The sequence below is a fragment of the Gracilinanus agilis genome, chromosome 6 (genome assembly GCF_016433145.1).
Source record: "Gracilinanus agilis isolate LMUSP501 chromosome 6, AgileGrace, whole genome shotgun sequence".
Classification (NCBI taxonomy): Eukaryota; Metazoa; Chordata; class Mammalia; order Didelphimorphia; family Didelphidae; genus Gracilinanus; species Gracilinanus agilis.
The window spans coordinates 244,460,267-244,487,202 of NC_058135.1; the positions used below are offsets into that span (position 1 = coordinate 244,460,267).

The following is a 26,936-nucleotide window of genomic DNA, read 5'->3' on the forward strand; positions in this document are numbered from 1 at the left end:
AGAGAGAGAGAAAGAGAAAGAGAAAGAGAAAGAGAAAGAGAAAGAGAAAGAGAAAGAGAGAGAGAAAGAGAGAGAGAGAGAGAAAGCTTAGAAAGTTATTTCCTCATAAGCTTAGGAAGTACACATATTTTTATCATTCAACAGATGAGGAGCTTGAGACACAGAAAGGGGATCCAGCTTGCTCATAGTAACACAGACTTTGACTCTACACCTAATGTAGTCTTCATATAGGCAATTGTAATTCAGTCATTTCTGTCTCTTTGTGACCCCCAAATGGGGTTTTTCTTGGCAAAAATGCTGAAGTAGCTTGCCATTTCCTTCTCTAGCTAATTTTACAGATGAAGAAACTGAGGCAAACAGGGTTAAATGACTTTCCTAGGGTCACTCAGCTAAAAAGTGTCTGAATCCAGATTTGAACTCAGATTTTCTTGACTCCAGTTCCTTTACTCTATCCACTGAACCACCTAACTGCCTATATCAAGGAGAGATGGATAGTTAAACTTCTGATTGGCTTGTGTTTGTAGTATTTCTGAAAAAATAAAATCCCTGACTTAAATGCTGAGAGCTTTTATAAATGAAATATTTTGCCATCTTTCAAGTTTCATGTTACAAAGAAGAGCTTAGATCCTGGAAATCAAAAAAATAAAAAAAAATAGAGTTGAGGAGAAAATAGCAGAATGTGGCTATTCTGAAGTTAATTTTTTCTTCTCTTCCTGCCCCCTAAATATCATCATATCTCTTTTGATAATTTTATAAATGGTTTTCCTTTGGCAATTAAAAAATCCACCACCCTTCACCAGTTACACAGGTCAGGTTTTTCTTGGCCACAAACCCAGTCTACGATTCTTTGAAAACCGACTTACTGGATCATTTTTGAAGCAGCCACATGCTTAATGTCTCTCTCAGAGATAATCAACTTCAGCTTTGGAACTTCGCTGAACTCGTTTTTTCTGTCTTCACTCCAAGAAACGTCAAAGGTTCCTGCCTTGGGTCCCCCTCCACTCCTGTGATCATTTAAACTCATAGAACCACCTTTTTGAGCAATTGAATTCTTTACCATTTTTTATGATTCTACATTCTGCTGAAATGCCAGGGATCTGTAGGGTATATCTGTTTGTGTAGGAATAGACGAGCAGTCAGTTAACAAGCATTTATTAGGCGATTTATTAAGCAGCTTAGCAATACAAAGACAAATATGAAATAGCCTTTGACTTGAAAGAGTTTACATTCTGTCATGGGAGTACATAGAGAATATGCACAAAAAGAACACAAAGTAATTTTGGAAAACAGAATTCTAGGGACTGGAGGGATCAGAAAAGGGTTCATGTAGAAGGTAGTGTGTTGCATATACTCTCTTTTGCTTTTTTTCTTTTTTAACCCTTCCCTTCCATTTTAGAATCAATACTGTATACTGCTTCCAAGGCGGGCTGGGCATTGGAAGTTAAGTGATATGCCCAGGATCACATAGCTAGGAAGTGTCTGAGGCCAGATTCAAACCTACCATCTCTGAGTCTGGGTCTCAATTCATTGAGCCACCTAGCTAGCTGTCTCCCTCCTACTACTCTCTTTTAACTGCCAGAGATTTCAGTTATACAAAAAAACTATCTCATGAATAAAGCAGTTCTTAAGACAATCACCTACAAGCTTCCCAAGCCAAGTAGCCTTGATTGTAGTTAAATCTTAATGGTCTTTGTGGTCTATGCTTGTGGGAAACGAGGTGGCACAGTGCATAGAGCACCAGACTTCGAGTCAGGAAGACTTGAGTTCAAATCTAGCCTTAGACACTTACAGTTATGTGACCCTGAGCAAGTCACTTAATCCTGTTTGCCTTAGTTTTCTCATCTGTAAAATGAGCTGGAGAAGGAAATGGAAAACAGGATTAAGTGACTTGCTCAGGGTCACATAACTAAAAAATGACTAAACAACTTGAGACTTTGTGAGAAGAAAAGGTAACCCTCAATTTAAATATCAAGTTTCATCATGATTGTATTCTTGATGCTTAGACTCTCATGATCATTAACAGGCTAAGCTCCCAAAAGATGGATGACTACTCCTCTGCTCTGAGCTCTCAGAGTCATGGGTTCTAAGAGAACAAGGCTTTTCTTAAGTATATAAATCATGAGCCCCCAACCACATCCAGATGGACTCCTTAAGACCAGTTGGCACAAAAGCATTTCCCCCAAAGTCTGAGAAAACATTCCCACAAATATAGACAGAGTCCAGGGGAAAGTGGGCTCAAGCCTAGTGGGCGTAGCCTCACAGTTCCTGTTTTAATGGAAATCTTTTCCTACCTTCATGAAGTCCTTATGAAGTTTCCCAGAGGCATAGCTCTTAGCTAGGCTCTGAGAGTTGGTACTTTGTAGATCCTCTAATCATACTTCTCTTTGCCCTGAAGATGTCCCATTCCCTGAAGCTAACTTTCTTTAGTTTGTCAGTTCGTTGTTGGATCACTGCTGTGCCTAAGAATGTCTAAATCTTCTGACCTTCTCCAAAGTTCAGAAGTCTTAGGGGGTAGGGAGTGTGATACTGCCTCTAGGCTTGCTCCTCCACTTCCTTATTGCCTTTTGGTAATGGCATAAAGGATCTGCCTTCTCAAAGCCCTCTAGAAGCTGTTCTCTTTAGACCCAATAAACAGAAGCTCAAGGGTATGTCTGATTCCTCTGACCAGTACTGAAACATTTTCTGTATGCCATAATCTGGTCCCTTCCAAGTGGCCGAAGAACCTCATTCCTCCCAAATGGTTAGAGACTTGTTCATTATTAGTTTATACCTTTGATTTGATTGATTGATTCTATAACTCAGGCATTCTTACCTGATAAAGGCAAAGGCTTTGGAGTCAGAAAGATCTGGATGCAAATCAAGTCTCAGGTACTTAATAGCTGTGTGATCCAGCACAAGTCACTTAACCTGTGTTTGCCTCAGTTTCCTCAACTCTAGAATGGGAATAAAAATAAGACCTATATCCCAGGGTTGTTGCAAGGATCAAATGACATTTTCATTAAAAAAAAAAAAAAAGAACAAAACACTTAGCACTGGGTACAAAATAGGCTCCATATCAAAGCATCCCTTCTCCCTTCCCTTTCTTCCTAAAACATACTGTGGAGCAGAACATCTTGTTAGTTCTATTACTTCAGGTTGGAGGAATATTTTAGGTGTGTGACACTCCTTACAAGAGCTTGAGCTGAATCTTAAAGGAAACAAGCAATCCTAAAAGATAGATGTGAAGTAGCAGTGTATTCTTGAGATGGAAAATGGAATGGCATGTGTGAATACCAAGATGGCCTCTGACTATAGAATGCAGGAAAGAGAAGCAAGATTAATTAAGGTTAGAAAAGTAGGAGACCACATAGTAAAGAGCTTTACATGCCCAAAAAAAAAAAAAAAAAAAAAAAAAAAAGAGGTTCTGTTTTATTCTAGAGTCAAGAGGGAGCCCAAGAGGGTTCCACACATTAAAGGAAGGAAAATTGATAAAAAATTTCCTTCTTTAGATCAATGTTGCGATTTGCCGATGGAACTAAGACCCATTCATCTATTGAAGGTGCAGGGAAAAGATTCTTTTCAGCTAAGTTTCTCAAAAGATTACAGATTATATTTTCACGTCTCACTCTGTAGACCCTAGTTAGAATCTTTGGGCTACAATGTTCCTGAAAAGAAATTTCTCCCATAAAATTACTTCAGCCTGGAAGGTGGGAGAGAGATGAGGTGGTAAACCCTAGAGGTCATTTTTTACCTTCTCAGGAAATAAGAAACAATGGGGCTTGCACATGAATAGAATTGTGCTTTGCTTTGTATCTGCATTTTTTCAGTTTTTTTCTTTTGATTTTGGAAAATAAAAATTGCCTTTAAATTACTTAGTCTTAAGCATTCACTCATTAAAACAAACAGATAAACCTCCCTCTTTGGACCCATGATTGAGTCCTATTCAGGGGTGCTAAGCGGCACATCCTGCTTGCTGAAGCTCTCAAATATGGAAAAATTCAAGAATGTTTGCCTTCTGGTCTTTGAAAGTACTAAAGATGACCTGTTTCAGGTGTTAGCCAATAACGTCCCACTCCATGGGTGGCCATTTGGTGTAGAAGATAGTATCCTGGTCTTAGAGTCAGGAAGACAACCTGGGTCCCCGTCCCACCCCAGACACTTATTAGTTACCTGACCTTGAGCAACTCACTTGTGTCTAGTCTTAGCTTTTCCATCAATTAAGGGGATCAGCTTACTTAGTTCCCCAACAGGATTGTGAGGATAAAATGGGATAATGTGTAAAGTATTTCATAAACCTTAAGGCTACATACATTTATTATTGGTTTTTTTTTTATTAGTCCACTTTTCTCATTTCCAAACCCCCCTTCAGAAAACATTTGAAAGACGGTCCAAATAGTTAACATGCAGCAAGCATGGATGCTGAAGATGGGGGTGATAATTTCTGACACTGACATAGTGTTCTAAGGTTTGCAAAGCACGCTTCGTGCATCATCCATTTTTTTCCTCATTTACTGCTGGTTAAATTGGAAACCCAATGAGATAAATTGGCTAGCTCGGAGCAGCCTCTGCAAGCAGATCCATTAATCATTCTCCACTTTTCTCTAGCATTTCTGAATGTACAGATAGTGAGGCAGAGACAGTGATGCAGTTACGAAATGAGCTGAGAGACAAGGAGATGAAGCTCACTGATATCCGCCTCGAAGCTCTCAGCTCAGCCCACCAGCTCGACCAGCTCCGAGAGGCCATGAACAGAATGCAGGTGAGGAGGGGGAGAGGGAACGTCCGCCTGAATTTTGCAGTGGTTTCAAGATACATGTCCAAGGTGACTGTGCACTGAGGTGGTCCTAGCTTACACAGAGTCCTTCCCTCCCTGACCTCTTTCTAGGAGTTTGACTTTTATTATTATTTTATTATATTACATTGTAACTATATTATATTATTATTTATTATTATAACTATTATTATTAATGAGTATGCCCCTGAAAAACTTTCTTATTTATTATATGATGCTTTTGACTTTGATCAAGAGATATTTATTATGTTACATTATAACTACATTATATTATTTATTATAACTATTATTATTGAGTATGCTTCTGAAAAACTTTCTTATTTATTATAGAATGCTTTTGACTTTGAACAAGAGATTTATTTTTTATTATATTACATTATATTATTATTTTTTATTTTATAACTTATTATTCATTACATTACAGTATAACTATATTATATTATTATTTATCATAACTATTATTATTGAGTATGCTTCTGAAAAACTTTATTATATGATGCTTTTGACTTTAAGAGATATTTATTATGTTACATTATAACTATATTATATTATTATTTATTATAACTATTATTATTAATGAGTATGCTTCTGAAAAACTTTCTTATTCATTATATGATGCTTTTGACTTTGGTCAAGAGATATCCCATGGGGGAGGGGGAAAGGAGGTAGTCAGCAAAAAAAAAATCTTATTTTTTGTTATTATTTTTTTAAGACTGTGTATTAGTTCTGAGGAAGAAGAGTGGTATAGGCAATGGGGGTTAAGTGACTTGCCCAGAAGTCACACAGTTAGGAAGTATCTAAGGCCAGATTTGAACCTAGGACCTCCTATCTCAGGGCCTGACTCTCTACCCACTGAGCTACCCAGCTTTCCCCCCAAACATCTTTTTTTTAATTTTTATTTGACTTTTATTTTTTCAATTACATATAAACAAAAAAAATTTTTAATCTTAAAACCCTTAGCCTTAGAATCAATACTTTATCCACTGAGTGACCTAGATCCTCCCTAAAATTCATTTAAAATTTTTTTGAGTTTCAAATTCTCTACCTTCCTTCCTCTACTCCACTTTCTTTGAGAAAGCATGATTATACATGTGTAGTCATGCTAAATATTTCCATATTAGCCATTTGCACAAGAAAACTCAGACCAAAAAATAAGACTAATAAAGTGTTTGGTTTTTTTTAAGTATGCTTCAATCTGTATTCAGACTCCATCAGTTCTTTTGCTAGGGGTAGATTGCATTTTTCATCACAAGTCTTTTAGAATTGTTTTGGATTGTTGTATTTCAGCATTTATTAAGCATTTAACTAAGTGTTGGAAATACAAAGAAAGGCAAAAAAAAAAATAGTCCCTGCCCTCAAGAAGCTTACATCTAATGGAGATATGTTAAGAACTAAATATAGAAAAGATGAACTATAATCTCAGAGATAAAAAGCACCAGCTGCCAAAGGAATCTAAAAGCTCGTATTTCCATACCCTTTCATGATGATCAAGAGTGTGAGGCAGCCAGTTGCCCATATCTTGGTGTGCCATCACTATATATTGAGAAATTGGAAATGGGAATACCAGGTTGGGGAGAGGGGGAGGTTTACATATATATATATATATATATGAGAGAGAGAGAGAGAGACAGACAGACAGACAGACAGACAGACAGACAGACAAATAGACAGAGACAGAGCAATCCCTAGATAAGAAGATATCTAGAATTTAGTTTTCCTTGCATCCCTGTCATTATTCCCCTTGGTATATGGGAAGTCTGTAGCCATATCACCTGAATGTATATATACCTAATCCCATGATATCAGAAGCTAAACAAGATCAGTCCTAATCAATACTTAGATGAAAGGGATCAGGGCGTGGGTTGAAGTCTTTCAACTTTGGTGCTTCATAGCAGTGAATTCTTTTTTTTTAAGCCTTTACTTTCTGTCTTAGAATTGATTCTAAATATTGGTTCCAAGACAGAAGAGTAGTAAGGGCTAATCACTTTAGATTAGGCAGCTAGGAAGTATCCAAGTCCAGATTTGACCCCAGGATTTCTCACCTCTAGGCCTGACTCTCTTATCTACTGAGACATCTAGCTGCCTCTGTGACCATGAATTGTTAAAAGCTGTATCAGTGGAGAATACATTCTGATTGGGCAGCCAATTAATCAATCAATAAGCATTTATTAAGTATCTACTATGTGCCAGGAATGGTGCTAAATTTATTATTTTATGTATTTATTATATATCAAATATTTATTTATTATATTATTATATATAGTGTATTATATATTATACACACACACACACACACACACACACACAAGCCACGAGCAATTAAGAAAACCCTCATGGTGGGGATAGCATTTGAAATGAGTTTTGAGGGAATCTAGGGATTCCAAGAGGCAAAGGCAGAAAGGAGAGTGTTTGGGGCACAGCCAATACAAAAACCATGGAGATGGAGCCTGATGGGTGAGAAATAGAAATAACATAAGTTTGACTGGAACAAAAATTACTTGATGTGGGGGCAGCTGGGTAGCTCAGTGGATTGAGAGTCAGGCCTAGAGACAGGAGGTCCTAGGTTCAAATTTGGCCTCAGACACTTCCAGCTGTGTGACCCTGGGCAAGTCACTTGACCCCCATTGCCTATCCTTAACAATCTTCCACCTATAAGTCAATACACAGAAGTTAAGGGTTTAAAATTTAAAAAAAAAAAAATCCTTTAAAAAAAATTACTTGATGAAAAAGAATGAAGAAGGCTAGAATGTAGGGTTTGTGTTTATTTTCAAACCCTTGGGATAGGAAGGGCTATAAATGCCAAACACAGGCACTTGATCCTGGGAGTAATGCTTCAAGAATGGGAATGGGTTGCTGCAGAAGGACCAGGCTAGCTAAGTTCAGACAGAGCCATCAAATTGTTGCAGGAGAATAAATCCTAGGGCCGCAGTGACTTCCAGTGTAAGCTATGTTATCAGAGAAGAGTTTCCACATCAAGACACTGAAGAGCCTTGAAGTATTAAGGGAAGCTGATGGAAAAAAAAAAACTGTCAAAACTCTAAAATGTTTGCTAGGGGCTTAGAACTCCAGACAGTATTTTTGGTGCCTCTGTTGGTCTTTATCAAGAATTTCAAGAAGTGGCACCCTAGGGCTGGGCCAGTTTGGAAAAGGGGAGAGGCAATTTGTGGAAGCTTTTTAATCCTTCCCTACAGATTGTTAGTCATGATCTGGGATAAGATGGATGCCCCCTTGACTGACAGGGATGGCAGTTGACAATTTGGAATGACTTTAACAAGATGCCCAGGTTCGGTGCGTCTAGCAGGAATCTTTCCCTTGGATTCTTTGCAGAGTGAAATCGAGAAGTTAAAAGCTGAGAACGACAGGCTTAAATCTGAGAACCATGGCGGCAGCTGCAGCCGGGTTCCATCCCAGGTGTCCATCTCATCTTCCCCGAGGCAGTCCTTGGGCCTCTCTCAACACAGCCTGAACCTCACCGAGTCAACCAGTCTGGGTAAGTGGAGCCACAGGGCGAGATGGGACCTGCAGCGTGCCCACTTGCCCCTGGTAGCCCTGAGCTAAAAAGATCAGAGCAAAGGAAAAGGCGAAAGGTGTCGGGTGTGTGGGTGTAAGTGTGCATGCGTGTGTGTGTGTGTGTGTGTGTGTGTGTGTGTGTGTGTGTGTGCATCTGCCAGCCTTCAGAATGTCACCATGCTTGGCTTGAATTCTCCTCCCCAACTCCTAACTCCTAGCTTAGCTTCTGCCCTGTGCTGAATTGTGTTCTGAGCCATTTCCCAACGCTGACCTGCAAGATGAATGCCGTGTATGAAGAACGATGACATGTTGCCGGGGGTCATAGCTTTGTATGATATTCCCGCCTTAAAAAAAAATTGATTCCAGGCTGGTGGAAAGATCAATAATTTTGATCTGTATTTTTTCCTGTTCCACATACAAAGGCTTGTGCTTTTTAAAAATTTATTTCATTTATTTATTTTTTGTTTTCCCATGAGGCTGCTGTGACTTTTTTAGTTTAGGCTTTCTCTGCTAAAAACAAACAAACAAACAAAAAAGTGCGTGACCAGCCTTTTGATTTCTTTGGTTCTCTCATTGGTTTCTGTTGGTATGTCCCATTTCCTTCCTCCGACCATCCTGATTGATTCTGCTGCCACCCTCGTGGTGATGCCAGGAATCCGGCTTCGCTGTCCGTGTGTGGCTAAAAGAGGCTGTTGGTGTTTTCCATTCGCAGACATGTTGCTGGATGACACTGGTGAATGCTCGGCACGGAAAGAAGGAGGCAGGCATGTTAAGATAGTTGTCAGCTTACAGGATGAAATGAAATGGAAGGAGGTTAGTTGGATCCCTTTCCCTGCTCCTATCGCCTTCTGCCCTTTCCCATTCCCCCTAGGTAGAAATACCTAGTTTAGTGACTTCATCATAAACTAAATCACCTCGATGCTTTATGGTTCTTTTGGCATTGCTACTAACACTGTCTTTTTCTTAACCAGCCCCCTCCTCCAACAATCCCAGAAACATTGGATTTGACCACTGAAAATGAAATTTGTGCAATTCCTAGGAGCTCTTTTGCCCAATTATATGCCACACATGACCTAAACGGATGGATAAATATTTACAAAATTATAATTTGCCCAGCCAGGAGAAGAGGAAAGAGAGTACTTAAATAAGATTTATTTAAAATTAGATAGAAAGAGCAATTGAACAAACCATTTACAAATGAACTCCTTAACAAAGTAGGGTTAACAAAATACTTAAATACAGTTGCAACTAGTAAGAAACTCTTTCCTTTTTTTTTTTTTTTTTTTTTTTTTGCGAATATTCCACATCTGGCAAATACAAAACTATTCCCACGTTGTACTTTTAAAGTTATTGTAATGAACTTTGCCCATTCATCAGGCTTTTGAAAATAAGTCTCTAAAGTTCACAGATGGTGAAAGCACTTCAAAGCCCGTTAAGCCCATTTGAAAAATTCAAGGCATGTAAATAATTGAACCAAAATAAATGGACCCAATGTGCCAGTTATGCTATAGGACCCTCGTAAACAGTGGAGGAAAGACCTGGCACGTATTGCAGAAGTTTAGAGAGCCAAAAATGAGGCTTTGGGGCATGAGCTATACCCCTGTTTTCTATTATGTGTCAATTCTTAGCACCACTGACTTGCCCCTGTCTTTGGAGATCATGGGGAGTGAATCAGATTTCAAGGAATACAGTCTTTTCTCCTATAAAGCTGTGGCTACTTTGTGGAGAAAACAAATAGTCTACATTTGTATCTGTGTCCTGTTAAATCAAAAGTAAAATGGTTGTCTTACAGCAGAACCTCACAGCTTCCCACTTGAGGCATTTTTTTTTTGTAGCATTACAGTATTATGGGATTAACACTGGACTAGAGCCAGCCAGTCAATAAGTATTTATTAAGAGGCAGATAGGCAGCACAATGGATAAAGTACCAGACTTGGAATCAGGACAACTTGTGTTCTGATCTGGCTTCAGACACTTCCTAGCTATGTGACCTTGGGCAAGTCATTTAACTCTGTTTACCTAACCCTTGCCTTTCTGTCTTAGAGTTGTTTCTGGGACAGAAGGTAAAGCTTTAAAAAAAAATTCATTAAGGGTCTCCTATGTGCCAGACACTGTGTAAAGCCCTGGGGATACAAAATGAGAAATAGAAGATAATCTCTGCCTTGAGGAACTCACAGCTCTAATGAGGGAGACAGAAGACTTGAGTTTCAGTCCTAACATTTATTAGCTACATAACTATGGACAAGGCACTTTAAATCTCAATAAATCTTAATTCCTTGTCTGGAAAATGGGGATAAGGATACTTGCCATTTCTGTCCTCAGCATGGCAGAGTAGGAATCAGAGAAATGGGGTTTAAATCCTGTCTATGATGCTTTCTCTCTGTTTTACATTGGGTGAGTAACCCTCCTAAGCCTCAGCTTTATTATCTGGAAAGCTGGAACAGTTGGAGTAAAAGGTTTCTGAGATCCAATTAGGTTTTAGGTCTAGGAGCCTATGAACATCATAGATTTGTTGGGAGTGGAGTTTTTCAAAAATATGCACTGTTTATAATTATCTCATCTTCCCCCATTTGCTGATATTTCTGCTCAGTATCGTGTAACAGCCCAAGTTGTTGCCACTGCAATGTGCCCAAGTTTTCACTGTCTGCCAACAGAATCAGGCATTTACACCTGTTGCCCAGTGGCAGATCCTGTAATGGCATCGACATTGGTGCAGATTTGGTGGGTACAGAACTGTAGATTGGGAAGGGTCTTTGGGAAACATCTGGTCCAGAAATAGTGCCAACGTCGATGATAATGCAAGAAATTGTCCCACTTTGGTGAACCCTCTTCTGATTTGGTTTGACCACACTGAAATGTCCCTCCCTCGCTCTGGAATCATGCGTGCTTCGAAAGCAAGCATGGCATACACTTGTCCAATATTTTAGCAAGTTTTCTTAACTGAGCACCCTCTTACTATGGGGTCACTCAGGCATGCTACTTATTCCACATTCCTTGTATGCAGAGCTCTGTGGTCAGAGGGGCCAAGGCAAGAGATAGAGCCCTTGCCCTCCATAATATTCTTGTGGTGACAGAACTAATAGGAGGAAAAGTTGATAAAGAAAAACTAAGATTTGCTATTCACAAGTAAGTACCCGGGTGATGAGTGGATTAAAGGCAGGTGGAGCCCGTTCATGAAGACTTTCTGGGGAAGTTTGGAAGGTGAGTTTAAAGGAAAGCTTTGCAAGAGGGAGATGGCTAAGAGGAGGTTGGAAGGACGTTATGGTCCGATAGTACCAAGGGAGAGGACTATCTGGGTAGATTCTAGAGAAGCCGTACTCCCTGCCCTCAAGGGCCTCTTAATCTGATTTGCCAATATCATCTGAATGGTGCCATGAATAATACTGACATGATTTCAATCAAGGAAAGGCAATTTCAGAGGCAGAAAAATCTATAAATTGTTAGATCTAGTGTGAAAGCATCCTGGTATTTAGGGGTTTTCTTATATTTGTTTTGTGTTTTTTTTTTTTTCCAACTAAGTGGTGGCATGCTAACTGTTCTAAATATTCTGCTGAGCCATCTCAAGATGAATAACTGGTTCTTCACTTGATTACTTTCCTTGCTTTTAGGATTCCAGGCCACACCTCTTTCTTATTGGCTGCATTGGAGTCAGTGGCAAGACCAAGTGGGATGTGCTGGATGGGGTGGTTAGACGGCTCTTCAAAGTAAGTGATTCCTGAAGGCGTTAGTGATCAAGCACTGGGCACCAGAGGTGGGAGTCCTTGTTTAGAGATATCTAAACTTGCACCCGCCCTATGATTGATCTTGACTTACTGCTTCTGTTCCTGTCTCTGAGAAGATGAATCAAAGAGTTCTTTGTTTCTTTTTTAACCAACAAGCATTTGCTAACTGCCTACTGTATGCAAGAGCATTGTCCATGTTCATCATAGACTCTTTGGAGATAGCCTTGTGAACACATTCCAATTCATCCTACACAATGCTGCTTTGATATTAATTGATATTTCTTTATATATGTATCTATCAATATATCATTATTTTATTATACATATTATCATATATAATGTTATTTATCAATGATATATACATATATGGATGTATATATCTCAATACATTGATATTCTTTTAAAAAAAGGTCTGACTGTGACACTCTCATTCTCAGTGGTTTTCTTCTGTCCTTTCCTATTTGGTATTTCAAGCCCCTCAGAGTGTGGGTCCAGTCTACTATCTTTAGGCTATTGAACATTACTTTCCTTCATGCCGTCCATGTTCCAGTCAGTCCTGCTTACTTGCTATCCCCTCTACATGGTATTCCATTTTCTAGCTCCATGCCTGTTGTTTCCTATTGGAATCTGGAATGTGCTTCCTCCTCCCCTCTGCTTCATAGAATCCTTGGCCCCCTTCAAATCTTAGTTTACATGCCACCTTCTACAGAAAGCCAATTCCCATTCTTCCAGTTTTTAGTGTTCTCCTCTCCCCACTTCCTCATCCCACACCTCCCATACACACATCTGAGGTAATAATTTCAGTATATTTTTAATCATCTTTGCACAAGTTGCTTCTCCCAAAAGAATTTAAACTCCTTGAGGTCAGGGGCTGGCTCGGTGTGTATCCCAACACCTAGTCCAGTGCCTGGCACAAAGTAGGTGCTTAATAAATAAATGAAAAGTCTATCTACAAATGGGCTCAACTAGCGTTACCTGTGAGATTAAGGTCTCAGCAAGTTAGTTTCAAATAGAGAAAACTCTTCTTAAGCCAAAGATTACATCCCTCACTTTGGTCAGCCAACTTACAAATTATGTGTTTACAAGATTGAGCAATTTAGATTTTCTTCCGCCATTGCAAAAATAACTACAAGCTATTTCTGCCTTGCTGGTGGGACCCTTCATAGATTCAGGACAATATGGCACAACTGAATATCCACAGAATACTCACTGGAAGAGGAAGGGAGACAAGAAGAAACCTGGTGGACTCACCAAACTTTTCCCCAATCTCAAATGATTTAGTAGTGTTGCCAACTCAGTTACTGTATTGTTCCATTCCACCTTAGAAAAGAAGATAGGACTAGGTCTAAAGAGAACTATCTAGGATTTACTGTATGATTCCCAAAGTGGGTGCCACCACCCCCTGGTGGGTGCTGCAGCAATACAGCGGGGCAATGATAGCCACAGGTGCATTTATCTTTCCTATTAATTGCTATTAAAATTTTTAAAAATTAATTTCCAGGGGCGCTAAGTAATATTTTTTTCTGGAAAGGGGGCAGTAGGCCAAAAAAGTTTGGGAACCACTAATTTAGATGAACCTTCCCCCTAGAATCTAAATTGATTCCTCACCTGAAATCTCTTAATCATATATTCCTACCTTCAAGGAGACTCATGAAAACTGAACTGGCATTTCCCTTTTCAAAGTACCAGGACCTCCCACTTGTGTGTGCCCTGATCTTTGCTGGAAGCAACCCCTGAATGCTTATCCCAGGAACTTGTTTAGACACATTTTTGCTCAGAAACATAAGAGGAATTTCTAGGAAAAAAAAGCTTCATGCCAGAGCTGTCTTCTACAGTCTCCAACCCCACTTTCGGCCCTGGTAACTAGAAGTCTCGATGAGCTCAGAAGAAGTAGCCTAACTTTTCCATGCTCAGTTAACCCAGACTAAATGTACACAAACTTGTCAGAGCTTTTTTTTTTAAATTGCTAACCAAATAAATCATTATTTGCAAAGGCCTTAAGGGAACACTAGAAGTATCAAAAGCATTTATAGACAGTCAGCTCGTCTTCCATTCACTACAGTTCTGTTTCAACTCAGACTGTCTGAAAGAGAAGATGAGATGGTCATAAATCACCCACTGAAAACATGAGTCACCTACAGATCTGAGCTGGAGCTTTGATCAGTCTTTATTTTTTTTCCCTGAATTTCTCCAGGAATACATCATTCATGTGGATCCAGCAAGTCAGCTGGGCCTGAATTCAGACAGTGTTCTAGGCTACAGCATTGGGGAAATCAAAAGGACCAACACTCCAGAGACTCCTGAGCTACTACCCTGTGGCTATTTGGTTGGAGAGAATAACACCATCTCAGTTTCTATCAAAGGTAATTAGGCTAAATGCAGAGTTCAGAGCTCCCTGCTTGTCAGTTGTCACTCTCATTTTAAGACTCGGCAGAAGGAATTATAATTGCATCCTTTTTCCCCTCTACTACAGTTGTTCTTAAGATGCCTTCAGTCCTTTAAACCAATCCCAGAGGTTTGTAAAGGGCTACTGTTCGTTGCTGAAATTAGATACAAAAGGACCCCATTAGTCTTGTGACTTTAAGAAGATGGGTTTTCCAGGGATATTGCCCCATCTCTACAATGGGGATAATAACAACAGAACTACCCAAGGCCAATATTAAGGATCAAAAGATATCCAAGATTTTATAAAATATCATGAGCATCAACTTATCCTCTTACAAAAGAAATGAGTCTTAAGTAATTAATACAGGAATATCTGCCCTAAATGACTGCTTCTTTTTAAAAATGTAGATGACAGTGGGAAGATATGCAAGAGGTTGCTCTGATTCACAGGATGTCAATACAAATTTATTATAAAAATTAAAATGAAATGTTTTAGAACTATGGGCATTTGTGCAAAGGTATCTTGAATACCTTCTGTTATCAGAATTCAGTCATGGGGAACAATTGAGGTTCATTTAAAAATATACTCCCAGTTCTGTTGTTGTCAGCTGGTATGATACTGAAATTGGACTTGGTGCCTTCCAGGGATGGAGAATGTGCAAAGGGACAGCTAGGTGGCTCAGTGGATAGAGTGCCGGGCCTGGAGATGAGAGGTCTTGAGTTCAAATCTGGATTCAAATATTTCCTTTCTTACCTGGACCTGGACAAGTCACTTAAACCTCATTTGCCTAGCCCTTACTATTCTTTTGCCTTCGAATGATTCTTAATATTGATTCTAAGACAGAAGACAAGGATTTTATTTATTTATTTATTTTTAGCGTAGAGAAAATTTCTTCCAAAAATGTTCAGTCTAGTGCAGACAATTCAGTTCAGTCTGCAGGGAATCAGGTATGACGTTATTATAGGCTGTTCTGAAGATGTGCCTCTTCCCTCAGTCATGTGTACCTAGAACCATGGCAAATGGTAAAATCTAAATAGATTGCTAATCTGAAATTTCTCGGTCATTCATTGACTTTCAAGGAAACTCCTATCCAAATTCAACTGGCATGTTCCTTATTGAAGCACCAGAGCCTCTTATTTTTAATCCATCTCTAAGAGCTATGGAGGCATAGTAGAAAACAAGATGGACCTAGACATAGGAAGCCTAAATCCCAGCCTCCCTTAGAAACTTGCTAACTAACAGAAAAGTTAATTAATCTCTTAGAACCTCATTTTCTTCTTTAAAATGAGGGAATGATATTCATTTTCTTCCATAGGTTTATGTAGGGAAAAGCACTTTAAAACATTATAAAATATTAGGTAAATATGAATTACCACTGTTATAATTATCATTATTACTGTCCTCACTGAATGATCTGTTATGTCTAAAATATATAGAATTACAATTTCTCTAGTTTCTTGAGTTTCAGGAGTGTAAGAGTTTTGTTTTCTAAGTTATTTTGCTCCCTTCCTTCCCCCACCTAGGCATAATACAAGATTCAGGCTTGTTGCAGTGGAAAGAATGCTGGCTTTGGAGTTAGAGAATCTAGGTTCAAGTCCTACATCGCCTCTGATGCTTACTAGTTTTGTAACCTTGGGCAAATCACTTCTCTATGCTGGCTTCAGTTATATCGTCTGTAAAACAGAGGAGTTGCTCTGGGTGATTTCTGAAACCCTTTCCAAATCTGTTTCTACAGTCCTACAATCTGACCCAGCCAGGATTATTTCTAGACACAACTGGAAAGACTTGGCTCCTCCAAAATTAAGTCATTTCAACATTATAAACTGCAGGGATTTCCCAATGTCAGCGAGAAGCCATATTTCTCCAATTCTAAAACAGATGTATCTTATTTTACCCAGGCTCTTGTTTCCTAGAAAAGGTATATCCTTGGAATTTGAATGAATCAAATCTCTATCTCCTGGCATCATCACTTCACTTTTTTTTTTTTTTTTTTAGCATTTTCTATAGTTCTTTAGCAAAGTTTTGCATTCTTTAAGGTTAAAATTCTTTGATCCGTTACCAATGAAGAGGCATGAGAGGATACTTTATGGAAGGAATGACTTTTTCATATGGGATGTGCTCTCACTAGAGTTGTAGAAATGGAAGTCAGATTGCAAAGGATCGAAGGAGGGAGTCAGTGTGAAGTAGGACTGGGTTATTCAGAGCTATCCTTTCCAAGAACTCATTCCCTGAAGGGTTGTTTTAAGGCATTTAGTAAATCAATGATCCAAGGTATTTGGAGCACTGATTATAAGATGGGGATCAGAGGAACCTATAGGCAATAGGCTGCCAAGCTAGTCAGGACAATTCAGCAAACATTTGCTGAGAATCTCTCATCTGAAAGATGTGCTTAGGTTCTGAGGAGGTGGAGAAGCCTAAGAATATAGCTCATACATTTCCCTGACTTCAAAGAACTTATATAATTACTAGAAGAGATTAAATAGGTACCTAACACAATGAAGAATGATGTACTTAAAGAAAAATACAATGGGTGTAGAAGGAGCAGTCAGTTACCTCCCCTTCCTACCCACCACTTGCCCTGGAATGAAGAAATAAGGCAGCTAGCAGGGGAGGAAATTTTCATACCAGAGAATGGTAGAAAATTCAAGGCAGAGGAAAGAACAGGAGTCCAGATATAGAGGCAAGAAAATGTAAGGAGCATATGTGGCATGATGATTGTCCACTTTGGCTGAAGCATGGAGTATATGTAGAGAGAATGTGAGCAGTAAGCTTCTAGTTTAGGACCAAAATCATGAATGTCCTTGAACACTAGGCTGAGTGGTTTGGACTTTATTCTTCAGATAGCAATCATGAACAAGTCATTGGAAGATGGAATGGAGAAGGAAAGGGTAGGGCTTGGTGGCCAGAGGTGGGTTCTTAGAAGAAAATCTAGAAACAGGATGGTAGGATGAATAGGTGAAAAGAAAGTTTGGAGAAAGAGGAACCAGTAGTCTTTGCAAAAATGTAATAAAGTCCTGAATTAGACTAGAGTGTTGGAAAGGAGAGAGCAGATTCGAGATACCATATTTGGTGTTTGAATTACATTATAATGATTTACTTTTGATTTTCATTCTCCATGTGGTAAATGACTTGAAAATCTGACTAGTTTTTAAAGATGGCCATTGGCTTCCCTGCTGTCTCCTATGTATTCTGTTTCGATGTAGATAATAAAGATATAGAACAGGCCAGGACCCAGGGTCCAGGTAAGCTAGAGAGCAAGATCTGTCAGACACTGAGGTCCAGTTAGAAAATGGGTAAAGTCCTGGGCATCAGTTAATGTAGAGGAAAAAGACAAATATTAGTGAGGCAGGGGAATCTAGAAAGTAAATAAAATTCCTCCTCTTAGTCTTCCTTGAAGGAAGATAAGATATAAATAACAGGTAACTATAATACACAATAATGTATAATAATTCCAGTAGAGAGCTCTATGGTCCAAAGGATAAAAGACCATCATTATTAAGAGGATATAAAAGACTTCTTGGAAGAAGGGATTTTTGTGTAGATACATTCTCACAAAAGTCATAGAAATGGAAATTTCTCTCCACCTCTCCTTTCTCCTCTATTATCTGTCTGTCTCTCCCCACCCCCATATCTATTACTTTCTCCACACCCAAAATCCCCCCCACCCAAGAATTGTCTTGAGGCTCAAATAAGATAACTTGTATGATTTACTTTTCAACCTTTAGAGTCAGTTGTTTTTATTCAAGTGAGATTTTACACTTTGCATTTCTCTCCCAAATACAGGCCTCTCTGAAAACAGCCTGGACTGTCTGGTCTTTGAATCCCTTATCCCCAAACCCATCCTTCAGCGGTACGTCACCCTTCTGACAGAGCACAGGCGGATCATCCTCTCTGGACCCAGTGGAACTGGAAAAACATACCTGGCTAACCGTCTATCTGAGTACATGGTCCTCCGAGAGGGACGGAAGTTGGTAGATGGAGTCATTTCCACCTTCAATGTAGACCATAAATCTAGCAAGGTGAGAGAATCAGATTAAGTGCCAAGCTTGAGCTTCACCTGACTCTTGCTGGATGATTGACAATTTCCAAAAATAGTGAAACCCCCTTTCTATAACCTACGTTTTATTTCACTTTTTACTAATTTATTTTTTTCTGGTATATACACAAATTATCGCACAAAATGTATTTCCACATTGTTCATTTTCGTAAATGAATAATTTTATAAAACCAAAACCCCAAAACATAGACCCAATTAAACAAGTGAAAAATTGTATGCTTTCATCTGCATTCCAACTCTGACAGTCCTTTCTCTGGAGGTAGATAGCATTCTTTTCTCATAAATCCCTCAGAATTGTCCTCAATCACTGCATTGCATAGCCTCTATTTTAGAGATTGAGTCAGTTAGATTTATCTTCCTAGCTTCACTTTTATGCCTTTCTAGCCCCCAATTATAAAGAACCTGGAATGAAAAACAACAGTGATTCAAATAAATTTAAAAAAAAAAAAACATTACTTAAGCACTTAGTATGTGCTAAGCCCTGGGAATGCAAAGCCTATACCTGCCCTCAAAGAGCTTATACTCTAATAGGAGACAAGATACACAAGTTAGTATTGACCAGGGAGGAAAGTTGCAGGAAATTGCGTTTGGTACCCGAATTAGGAGGAGAGGCAAGAACAGGTTCTATACATGTAAGTGATGAGAAAGAGTCCTGGGAGTGAAGCGAAAGGTGGCCAAAGCCCGAGTCTAGGATAGTGGACCATTGTGGTACCCACCAATGAAAACTTTTGAATCCTAGCTCAGGTGAAACTCCTTTGGGTTACTGCAACCCAAAATTTGAATCGTGTTTGCAGAGCAAAATCTAATTTTCCTATTAATTTCATGAAAACCAAGAAACTGGTTTGAATACTGGCTAATTCCAGAGTGGAAAAAAAACCCATGAGTTTTCTCCAGACATAAAGTGGTATTATGGATAAAGCCTGAATTTAAAAGACCATTCACTGAATTGGAAACCAAAGAATCAGGCTTTGCTTTTAGTTAGCTACATGACTTTGGACACAAAGTTACAATTAACCCCATTCCTCTGAGCCTCAGTTTCCCCAATCTGCAAAATAAAGGGACTGGAAGATTGTATCTATAGCATCACTTTCAACACTAACATTCTGGCAGCCATGCAGTATTTGGGACCCTAGACCTTTCTTAATTGAGGCCCGAAAAAAATCCATAAATCCTGCTCCTTGGGGTGGGATGGTGATAGAATACAAGCTACATAAAAGTGTGGGAGGAATTTAGGAGAGAAAATCAAGCTTATTTTTATAGTAAAAAAGCTAATTTTTTTTATTTATGTGCAATCTCAAATTTAATATTTCTGAGGGGAAAATTATTAGCTTTGAAATTTTCTATGGAACCCCTAATCATGTCACAAGGAACACTAGGGTTTCATGGAACACAGTTTGGAAGGATAGTCAGAGCAGTTTCGACTTTTGCTGCTCCTAAGCTGCCATCTTGACTCTGCCACCCTTGGCACACAGGTTGGCAAAAACTACATTCTTTAAAAAAAGCAAAGAACTAAAAGTATGCTTTTTATTAAGTGCTCAACTAATACCCATATTGTGTTAAGAAATGAGTTGTATGGTAGAAAGCAGGCTGGATTTTGGAGCAGACTAGGTTTGAATCCCAGTTTCACTATTTTCTTACTTGTGTGACAATAAGCAAGTCAATTTAACCTCTGGGGCCTCAGTTCCTTCATCTGCAAAATAAGGGAATTGAGCTAGGTGGAAGCCTCACAGATGCCTTCCAGCTTTAGATCTATGATCTTTTAAAGCTTAAATGGGTAAAACATGGGTTTAGAAGCATCTGAGCCTCCCTAGAGAGGCTGGCTTCTCCGTGAAGGGACCTCTCACCAGCTTGCTCCTTCTTTGCTCTTCATTGGGTCCTTTGTAGGAACTCCGCCAGTACCTGTCTAACCTTGCCGATCAGTGCAACAGCGAAAACAGCCCTGTGGATATGCCTCTAGTCATCATTCTGGACAACCTCCATCATGTCAGCTCCTTGGGTGAGATCTTCAATGGGCTTCTGAACTGCAAGTACCATAAATGGTAAGGACATACCAGGAACCTTGAGGGCCCCTGCAAGCCACTCTCCCAGATAGATAATTTGGTGAAATTGAGTGCCGACTGATTAATAAAGTAATACAGCAATGAATTTTTCTTGTGACTTACTGGGCGGTTTTTTTAGATGCTAAAAGTTCTTCTACACACTGGATGCAAATACAATGGTATTAGGCTAGGTAGGTGGCTCAGTTGATGAAATCCAGGTCTGGAGATAGGAGGTCCTGGGTTCAAATCTGGCCCCAGATACTTCCTATCTGTGTGATCCTGAGCAAGTCACTTAATCCCCATTGCCTAACTCTTTCCCCTCTTCCACCTTGGAAGATACTTATATGTATATATATATATTTAGTATAGATTCTAAGATGGAAAGTATGGGTTGTTTTATTAAAATGGAATTTCTTGTATGTAATCCTTTTTTGCCTTATAATTTCCTCCTTGTTAATTTCCCCTGCAGTCCTTATATAATTGGCACAATGAACCAGGCTACCTCTTCTACCCCCAATCTACAGCTTCACCATAATTTCAGGTAAGGTATATCCATTGTACTATCCTAATTTGGAAGTGACATGAAAGATAGTAGTCTCTCCCGACCTGTATAAGCATTGGTACTCCAATTTGACTTCCAAGATGAAACTTTGACTTCTCTTCCTTGGAAGACCATTTTGGACAGTGATTTAACTTTTTCCAGCTCGTTGTCTATAGCAATCCATATGTATACCACCTGTTGGCCTCTCTCCTCACCAATGCTGAAAGTGAATATATCTGATGAAAGCTGTTATTTAAGAGTATTTTCCAAGCTTCTGAGTCTATGAGACCTTGACATTCGGTTCATCTTTTATCAATCCCAGATGGACTCACTCATCCCCCCTTTTTCCTTCCTTATTTCCATCACCCGTAAATGTGAAGTGATAAAGAATGAACTTCATCAGAGTGAGTTGTTAATATATTTGCATATGTCAAGAGTTAGGACTAAACTTATTGGTTTCTCAAAAAGTATGGGAAATGAGTGGAGGAAAAGAAGAGATTTCTTGGAGCATAGAAAGTGCCTAATTAAGTGTTTACTTGATTGATTGATGTTCAGCTGCTATTGTGGTCAAGAATTGGAAGGAGATCATTAAATAGTTTTATAGCTTTCACCTTGCCAAGCATACTGGTTGCTGCCTTGGTGTGGTCCTCTCCAATCATCCAGACTAAAAGTTACAGGAGAGGAGTCACGAACTGGGAGGATAGGGCTAGGAGGTATCATTGCTCTGTCACAGCCTTTTGCTCTGAATAGTATACCTCTATGACATCTCAGTCCTGTTTCTAAGATCTCCTTCCATATCATAGCTATAATCAGGAGCAGGATTGGCATTTTAATATGGTTTGATTAGAGAGTCTTGACCAGAGCTGTGACTTGCAGAGAGATACTAACCCTTCAGGGCCACTGTCTTCCCCCAGATGGGTGCTGTGTGCCAACCACACTGAGCCTGTAAAGGGTTTTCTTAGCCGTTTCCTGAGGAGGAAGCTCATTGAAACAGAAATCAGTGGACGTGTGCGGAATGCTGAGCTTGTGAAAATCATTGATTGGATCCCGAAGGTCTGGCAACATCTCAACCGCTTCCTGGAGGCTCATAGCTCTTCAGACGTCACTATTGGTGAGAGTTGAAAAGGATTTCAGACCCATGGTAGTACCAGTGATGGTTCAGTGGATAGGAAGAAAGGGAAGGCAAAGTGAAAAGGTGAATGTCTAAGTGTTCTCATCACCCTCAAAGGGTAGGTGCTCTGGAGCCTTCTACGTGCCATATCAGTGAGAGACTTTTCTAATCATGCGTTTGGTGATGACTCCTTCCAAATTCTAATTTCCTGTGTTTGTGGAGAGAGAAGAAGGTATAGATGATTAAAATTCACAGAGAATTCCCCAAAGCTTGTTTTCACTTTCTCCAGTGCTAAGCCTTTCACCACTTCTGCTTACAGAAAGCCAAATCGCTACTGTAGATTTCTCCTCTCCCTCCCCTGGGCCAACCATAGCCAGAGGTGCTGATGGAGTAGGGGAGTTGCCTGAAAGGCACAGCAGAGGAGAAGAAGAGAAAAAAGAGGAGGTTAGAGGATAAGATCCTAACTAGCCAAAAGCTGCCCATAGAAATATTTTACCCCGAAGGCTTGAAAGAGGCTTGACCCCCAATGTTCAAGATGGCCAATTCCGTTCTAGAAGATATCCTTTAGAATCCTTCGCATTTGAGGATCTCTGCCAGAACAGAATCCTGCAGGCTGTTCTTTCTCTTCCTTCATAAAGTCTAGTTTCTAAACTCTTTTGGTCAGTTCCTATCAATACCCTAACCCTCTTCTTGAGCATGACCCCCTCCATGATCTTTGTGTCAAGGGCACACAGCTTGAAGTCCGATGTCCACTTGAGTCTCTGACTCTTCTTTTCTTGTCCTCTTCCAGGTCCTAGGCTCTTCCTGTCCTGCCCCATAGATGTGGATGGTTCGAGGGTTTGGTTTACAGACTTGTGGAACTACTCGATTATCCCCTATCTCCTGGAAGCAGTCAGAGAAGGACTACAGGTGAGAAGAGCATTTGGGAGCTGGTTTCCCATGACCAGGCTCCTTTGGCAACCAGATAACTCACCCTCATCCCAAAGATCCTGTTTGTCCAGGCTATAAAAGCTTTTGATCATGGGCTGCCATCCAGCTATCTTATTGAAGAGGAAAGAAGTGGGTGTGCATACAAATTTCCCTGCCAGCCAAATGACTCCAAGCTGTAGTAACTGTCTGTAGCAGCTGGAGATCATGAATACATGAATTTTTCACCTTGTGCTTAGCACAAGGAGTACAACGGTTGGGCTAAAATTAGAGTCTGTGACAATTTTATTGTTGATCCTGAAGGCAATATAAGAAGCTAAATCTGTATTTCAAAACCTAAGCTGAGTAATTAATAGGCAGAATGCCAGGGGGTATAATCTTCAAGCCAGTTCACAGTCTCTGTCTCTAAGACCTCCTTTGTTTTCTCAGCTCTCAAGCAGTAATGTTTGTGTGTTTGTTTAAACTGTAGGTTTTGAAAATAAGTCAGTATTTGCTATAATAACGCTTTTGGGGAAGCCATAGATAATACTGAGAAAATATGGGAGATTTGTATTCATAATTAATGCCAGCAATGCTATCCTTCAGAAGTCAGAGCAAAAATAACTTAAAGGAAAAGAACTAGGGATGTTGATTCTGGAGAGCACTTGAGAAGTCAAGGGATGATCATTACTGCCTCTGGGTTTTTGAGGGGCCAGTGGAAGAAAGATTAGACTTATTCTAATTGGAAGAAAGATTAGACTTATTCTAATTCACCCCAGAGATCTGAACTAGGAACAGTAGTTGGTAGTTTCAGATGGGATGACTTCAACTCAGTGAAGAAAAATCTTCCTAATTAGGAGAGCTCTTCCAAAGTGGAATGGGTTGCCTCAGGAAGTATAGTGAGTTCCCCATTGTATAAAATCTTAAAGAAAACATTGTTAATCAGACCTGGAGACAGGAAGGGTATTAGGAAGTCCTGGGTCCAAGTGTCGGCTTAGAGATTTCCTAGCTATGTGACCCTGGGCAAGTCACTTAACCCCCATTGCCTAGCCCTTACCACTCTTCTGCCTTGGAACCATTACTTAATATTGATTCAAAGACAGAAGGTAAAGGATTTCAAAAAAAGAAGACAATGTCATTTTTCAGTTATGTCTGGCACTTCATGACCTTATCTGTGATTTTCTTGGCAAAGATACTAGAGTGGTTTGCCATTTCCTTCACCAGCTCATTTGATAGATGAGCAAACTGAGGCAAACAGGGTGAAGTGACTTGCCCAAGATCACATATCTAGTAAGTGTGTGAGACCAGATTTGAGCTCAGGAAGTTTGAGTCTTCCTGACTCCGGCCTTGACACTCTATCCCCTGTGCCATCTGATGCCCCTGAAGAAGAAATAAAGACATTAATTGCCCCTGAAGAAGATACTTGTGGGGAAATTAATGCTATAGTGATAATTCCTGTTTGATTATGCATTAGGATGAAGGACCTCAGAAATCCTAGAAGTGGTCCTGTGGTTGATCAGCATATCATGGATTGAATATATTTTAAAAGTCAAAAAATCGCTACAAAGGTCTAGTCAAAAGGTTTTGTCGTTATTGTTGAGGGTGGGAAAAGATTGGTTCTAACATCTTTAGATCCAGGCTACTGTATCTCCTCTTGATAATTAAGTAGTAATCTTAGGATCTCTCTTTGTCAGCAGTTTCTCCCACCACTAACACTGATCACATCCTCTTGTAAATCTTCTAAAATTTCTATGTCCCAAAATTCATTACCCTGAAACCAACCTATTAATTAACATCTCTAGACTTAACAAAGCTGATCCTTAGATGGCAAACATTTCTTTAGTGGATTCATTCACATAATGAAAGTCTTTCCGACTTGATAGAGGACCTACGAGGTCTAATGTTCCTTTGCCCAAACCTTTGAAAACCCGGCATCACATACCATACCGAGGTGACAGAAGAGAATATTAGTGGGCAGAGGGCTGGCCATGGAGTCAGGAAGACCCAAGTTCCAATCCCAGCACAAACACTTGCTAGTTGTATAACTGAAGGCAAGTCATTAATTTCTCTGAACTTCAGTTTCCTTATCTCTAAAATAAGAATAATAATGTTCCTTCTTCACTCATAGCTTTATGATGAGTATCAAATGAAATGATATGTGAAAAGCAATTTGCAAACCTCAGATATTAGTATTAATGTCAGTTATTTGTCATTTTTTCCCTTGAATTAACTCAAATTTACTTTAAAAAATGAGTTGCTGGGGGCAGCTGGGTAGCTCAGTGGAGTGAGAGTCAGGCCTAGAGACAGGAGGTCCTAGGTTCAAACCCGGCCTCAGCCACTTCCCAGCTGTGTGACCCTGGGCAAGTCACTTGACCCCCATTGCCCACCCTTACCAATCTTCCACCTATGAGACAATACACCGAAGTACAAGGGTTTAAAAAAAAAATGAGTTGCTTCCAAATTCTAAAGAACTAAAATGCTTATGAATTATTTTAGGGAAATATTAGCTTAACATAAAGAAGCAAATAACTTCAATTTAGTTTTAATTTTTGTGATTGTTTCATTTAAACTTTCAATGACAAGTACAGCATTCAAACATATAAAACAAATAACCAAATAGAGTTATAATAGATGATTATAAAACAAATAACCAAATAGTAATTATAATAGATGATACCTATCTGTAAGCATCCATTATTTACTGATTTATTCAGCTCAACCTCAAAGACTTTTAAACAGTTTTCCTGGCATCATTCTTATTTTCATTATATTTTCTATACATAGGATATGGATTTGTTCCTATTATTTTTGCTTCGACATAGCTGCAGTCAATGTGTATTTTCTTTTATTTTTTTGTCTTTATTTCTGTATCATTTAAGTCTTTTCATGTTTTTTTTTACTTTGTCACACTGTTTTGTAAGATATGATAATATTCCATTTCATTTATATAGTATAAGTTTTTCAACCATTGCCAGCTTATTGGAAATGCTTTATTTCAGGGCCTTTTCTTGTTTGTTTTTGCAATTACAAATAGTGCTGTCACTTCCTGGCTTTGTGACCCTGAGCAAATCACTAAGCCTGATTGCCTTGTTCTTTCTTCTCTTACATCTTAGAATTGATACTAAGACAGAAGTGAGTGTGTAAAAACAATTAGTGCTGCCAGAGATATTTGGATAGAAAAGTCTTTCATTAATACTTTTGGGGTGTAGGTCAAAGGATGTGAACATTTTGGTAATACTGCTTTCCAAAAATAGGTTAAATGAATCCAGAACTCTACCAGCTATATTTTACTACATCCTGGGATCTTGTGGTCTTTTATAATCTTATGAATAGGAAATATGCTTGTAGGGTTGCAATATTATAATAGCCTCTATAAATGGGGAATACACATTTGTAATGTTGACACTAAAGATATGTACTCACACATACCCAAACAATAAGATAAAGTTGGATGGTATCTTACCTGCATTAAAAAACCAAAATTATAGGTCTAGAAAACTTGACTCACATGGGAGATAGAGAAACAATGATTTTGGAGAGAACTCCTTCCCCATACTTCTACTGATGAAGGGAAAGAACACAGAGGGACGTAACCTGAACCACACTGAACCTGCCACCACTCTCCTCTCCATTAATCCCAAAGTGCAAATAGTGACCATTTTGTGGCCAATTAGGACTTCCTATAAGAACTAAAGAGCAGGTAGATGGTATAGAGAATAATGAGTGGTCCCTGAAGACAGGAAGACTCATCTTTCAGACACTCACCAGATGTGTGACCCTGGGCAAGTCACAACTTTGTTTGCCTCAGTTTCCTCATCTGCAAAACGAGATAGAGAAGGAAATAGCAAACCACTTTTGTAAAGAAAATCCCAGTTGGGGTTGCAAAGAATTGG

The 26,936-nt window shown here is 39.2% G+C and overlaps 1 protein-coding gene across 3 annotated transcripts in view; it reads left to right on the plus strand.

Annotated features, from left to right (window-relative positions):
* NAV2 (neuron navigator 2) overlaps window positions 1-26,936 on the plus strand; it is a 482,122-nt gene that overhangs the window by 445,095 nt on the left and 10,091 nt on the right. For all 3 annotated transcript variants that reach the window (XM_044681285.1, XM_044681287.1, XM_044681286.1), the window contains 10 exons: window positions 4,585-4,738; window positions 8,099-8,261; window positions 8,994-9,094; window positions 11,890-11,985; window positions 14,198-14,366; window positions 18,173-18,408; window positions 20,331-20,485; window positions 20,955-21,026; window positions 21,941-22,137; window positions 22,928-23,046. In XM_044681285.1, the coding sequence (XP_044537220.1) occupies window positions 4,585-4,738; window positions 8,099-8,261; window positions 8,994-9,094; window positions 11,890-11,985; window positions 14,198-14,366; window positions 18,173-18,408; window positions 20,331-20,485; window positions 20,955-21,026; window positions 21,941-22,137; window positions 22,928-23,046 (1,462 nt within the window). The remainder of the gene's footprint in view (window positions 1-4,584; window positions 4,739-8,098; window positions 8,262-8,993; window positions 9,095-11,889; window positions 11,986-14,197; window positions 14,367-18,172; window positions 18,409-20,330; window positions 20,486-20,954; window positions 21,027-21,940; window positions 22,138-22,927; window positions 23,047-26,936) is intronic.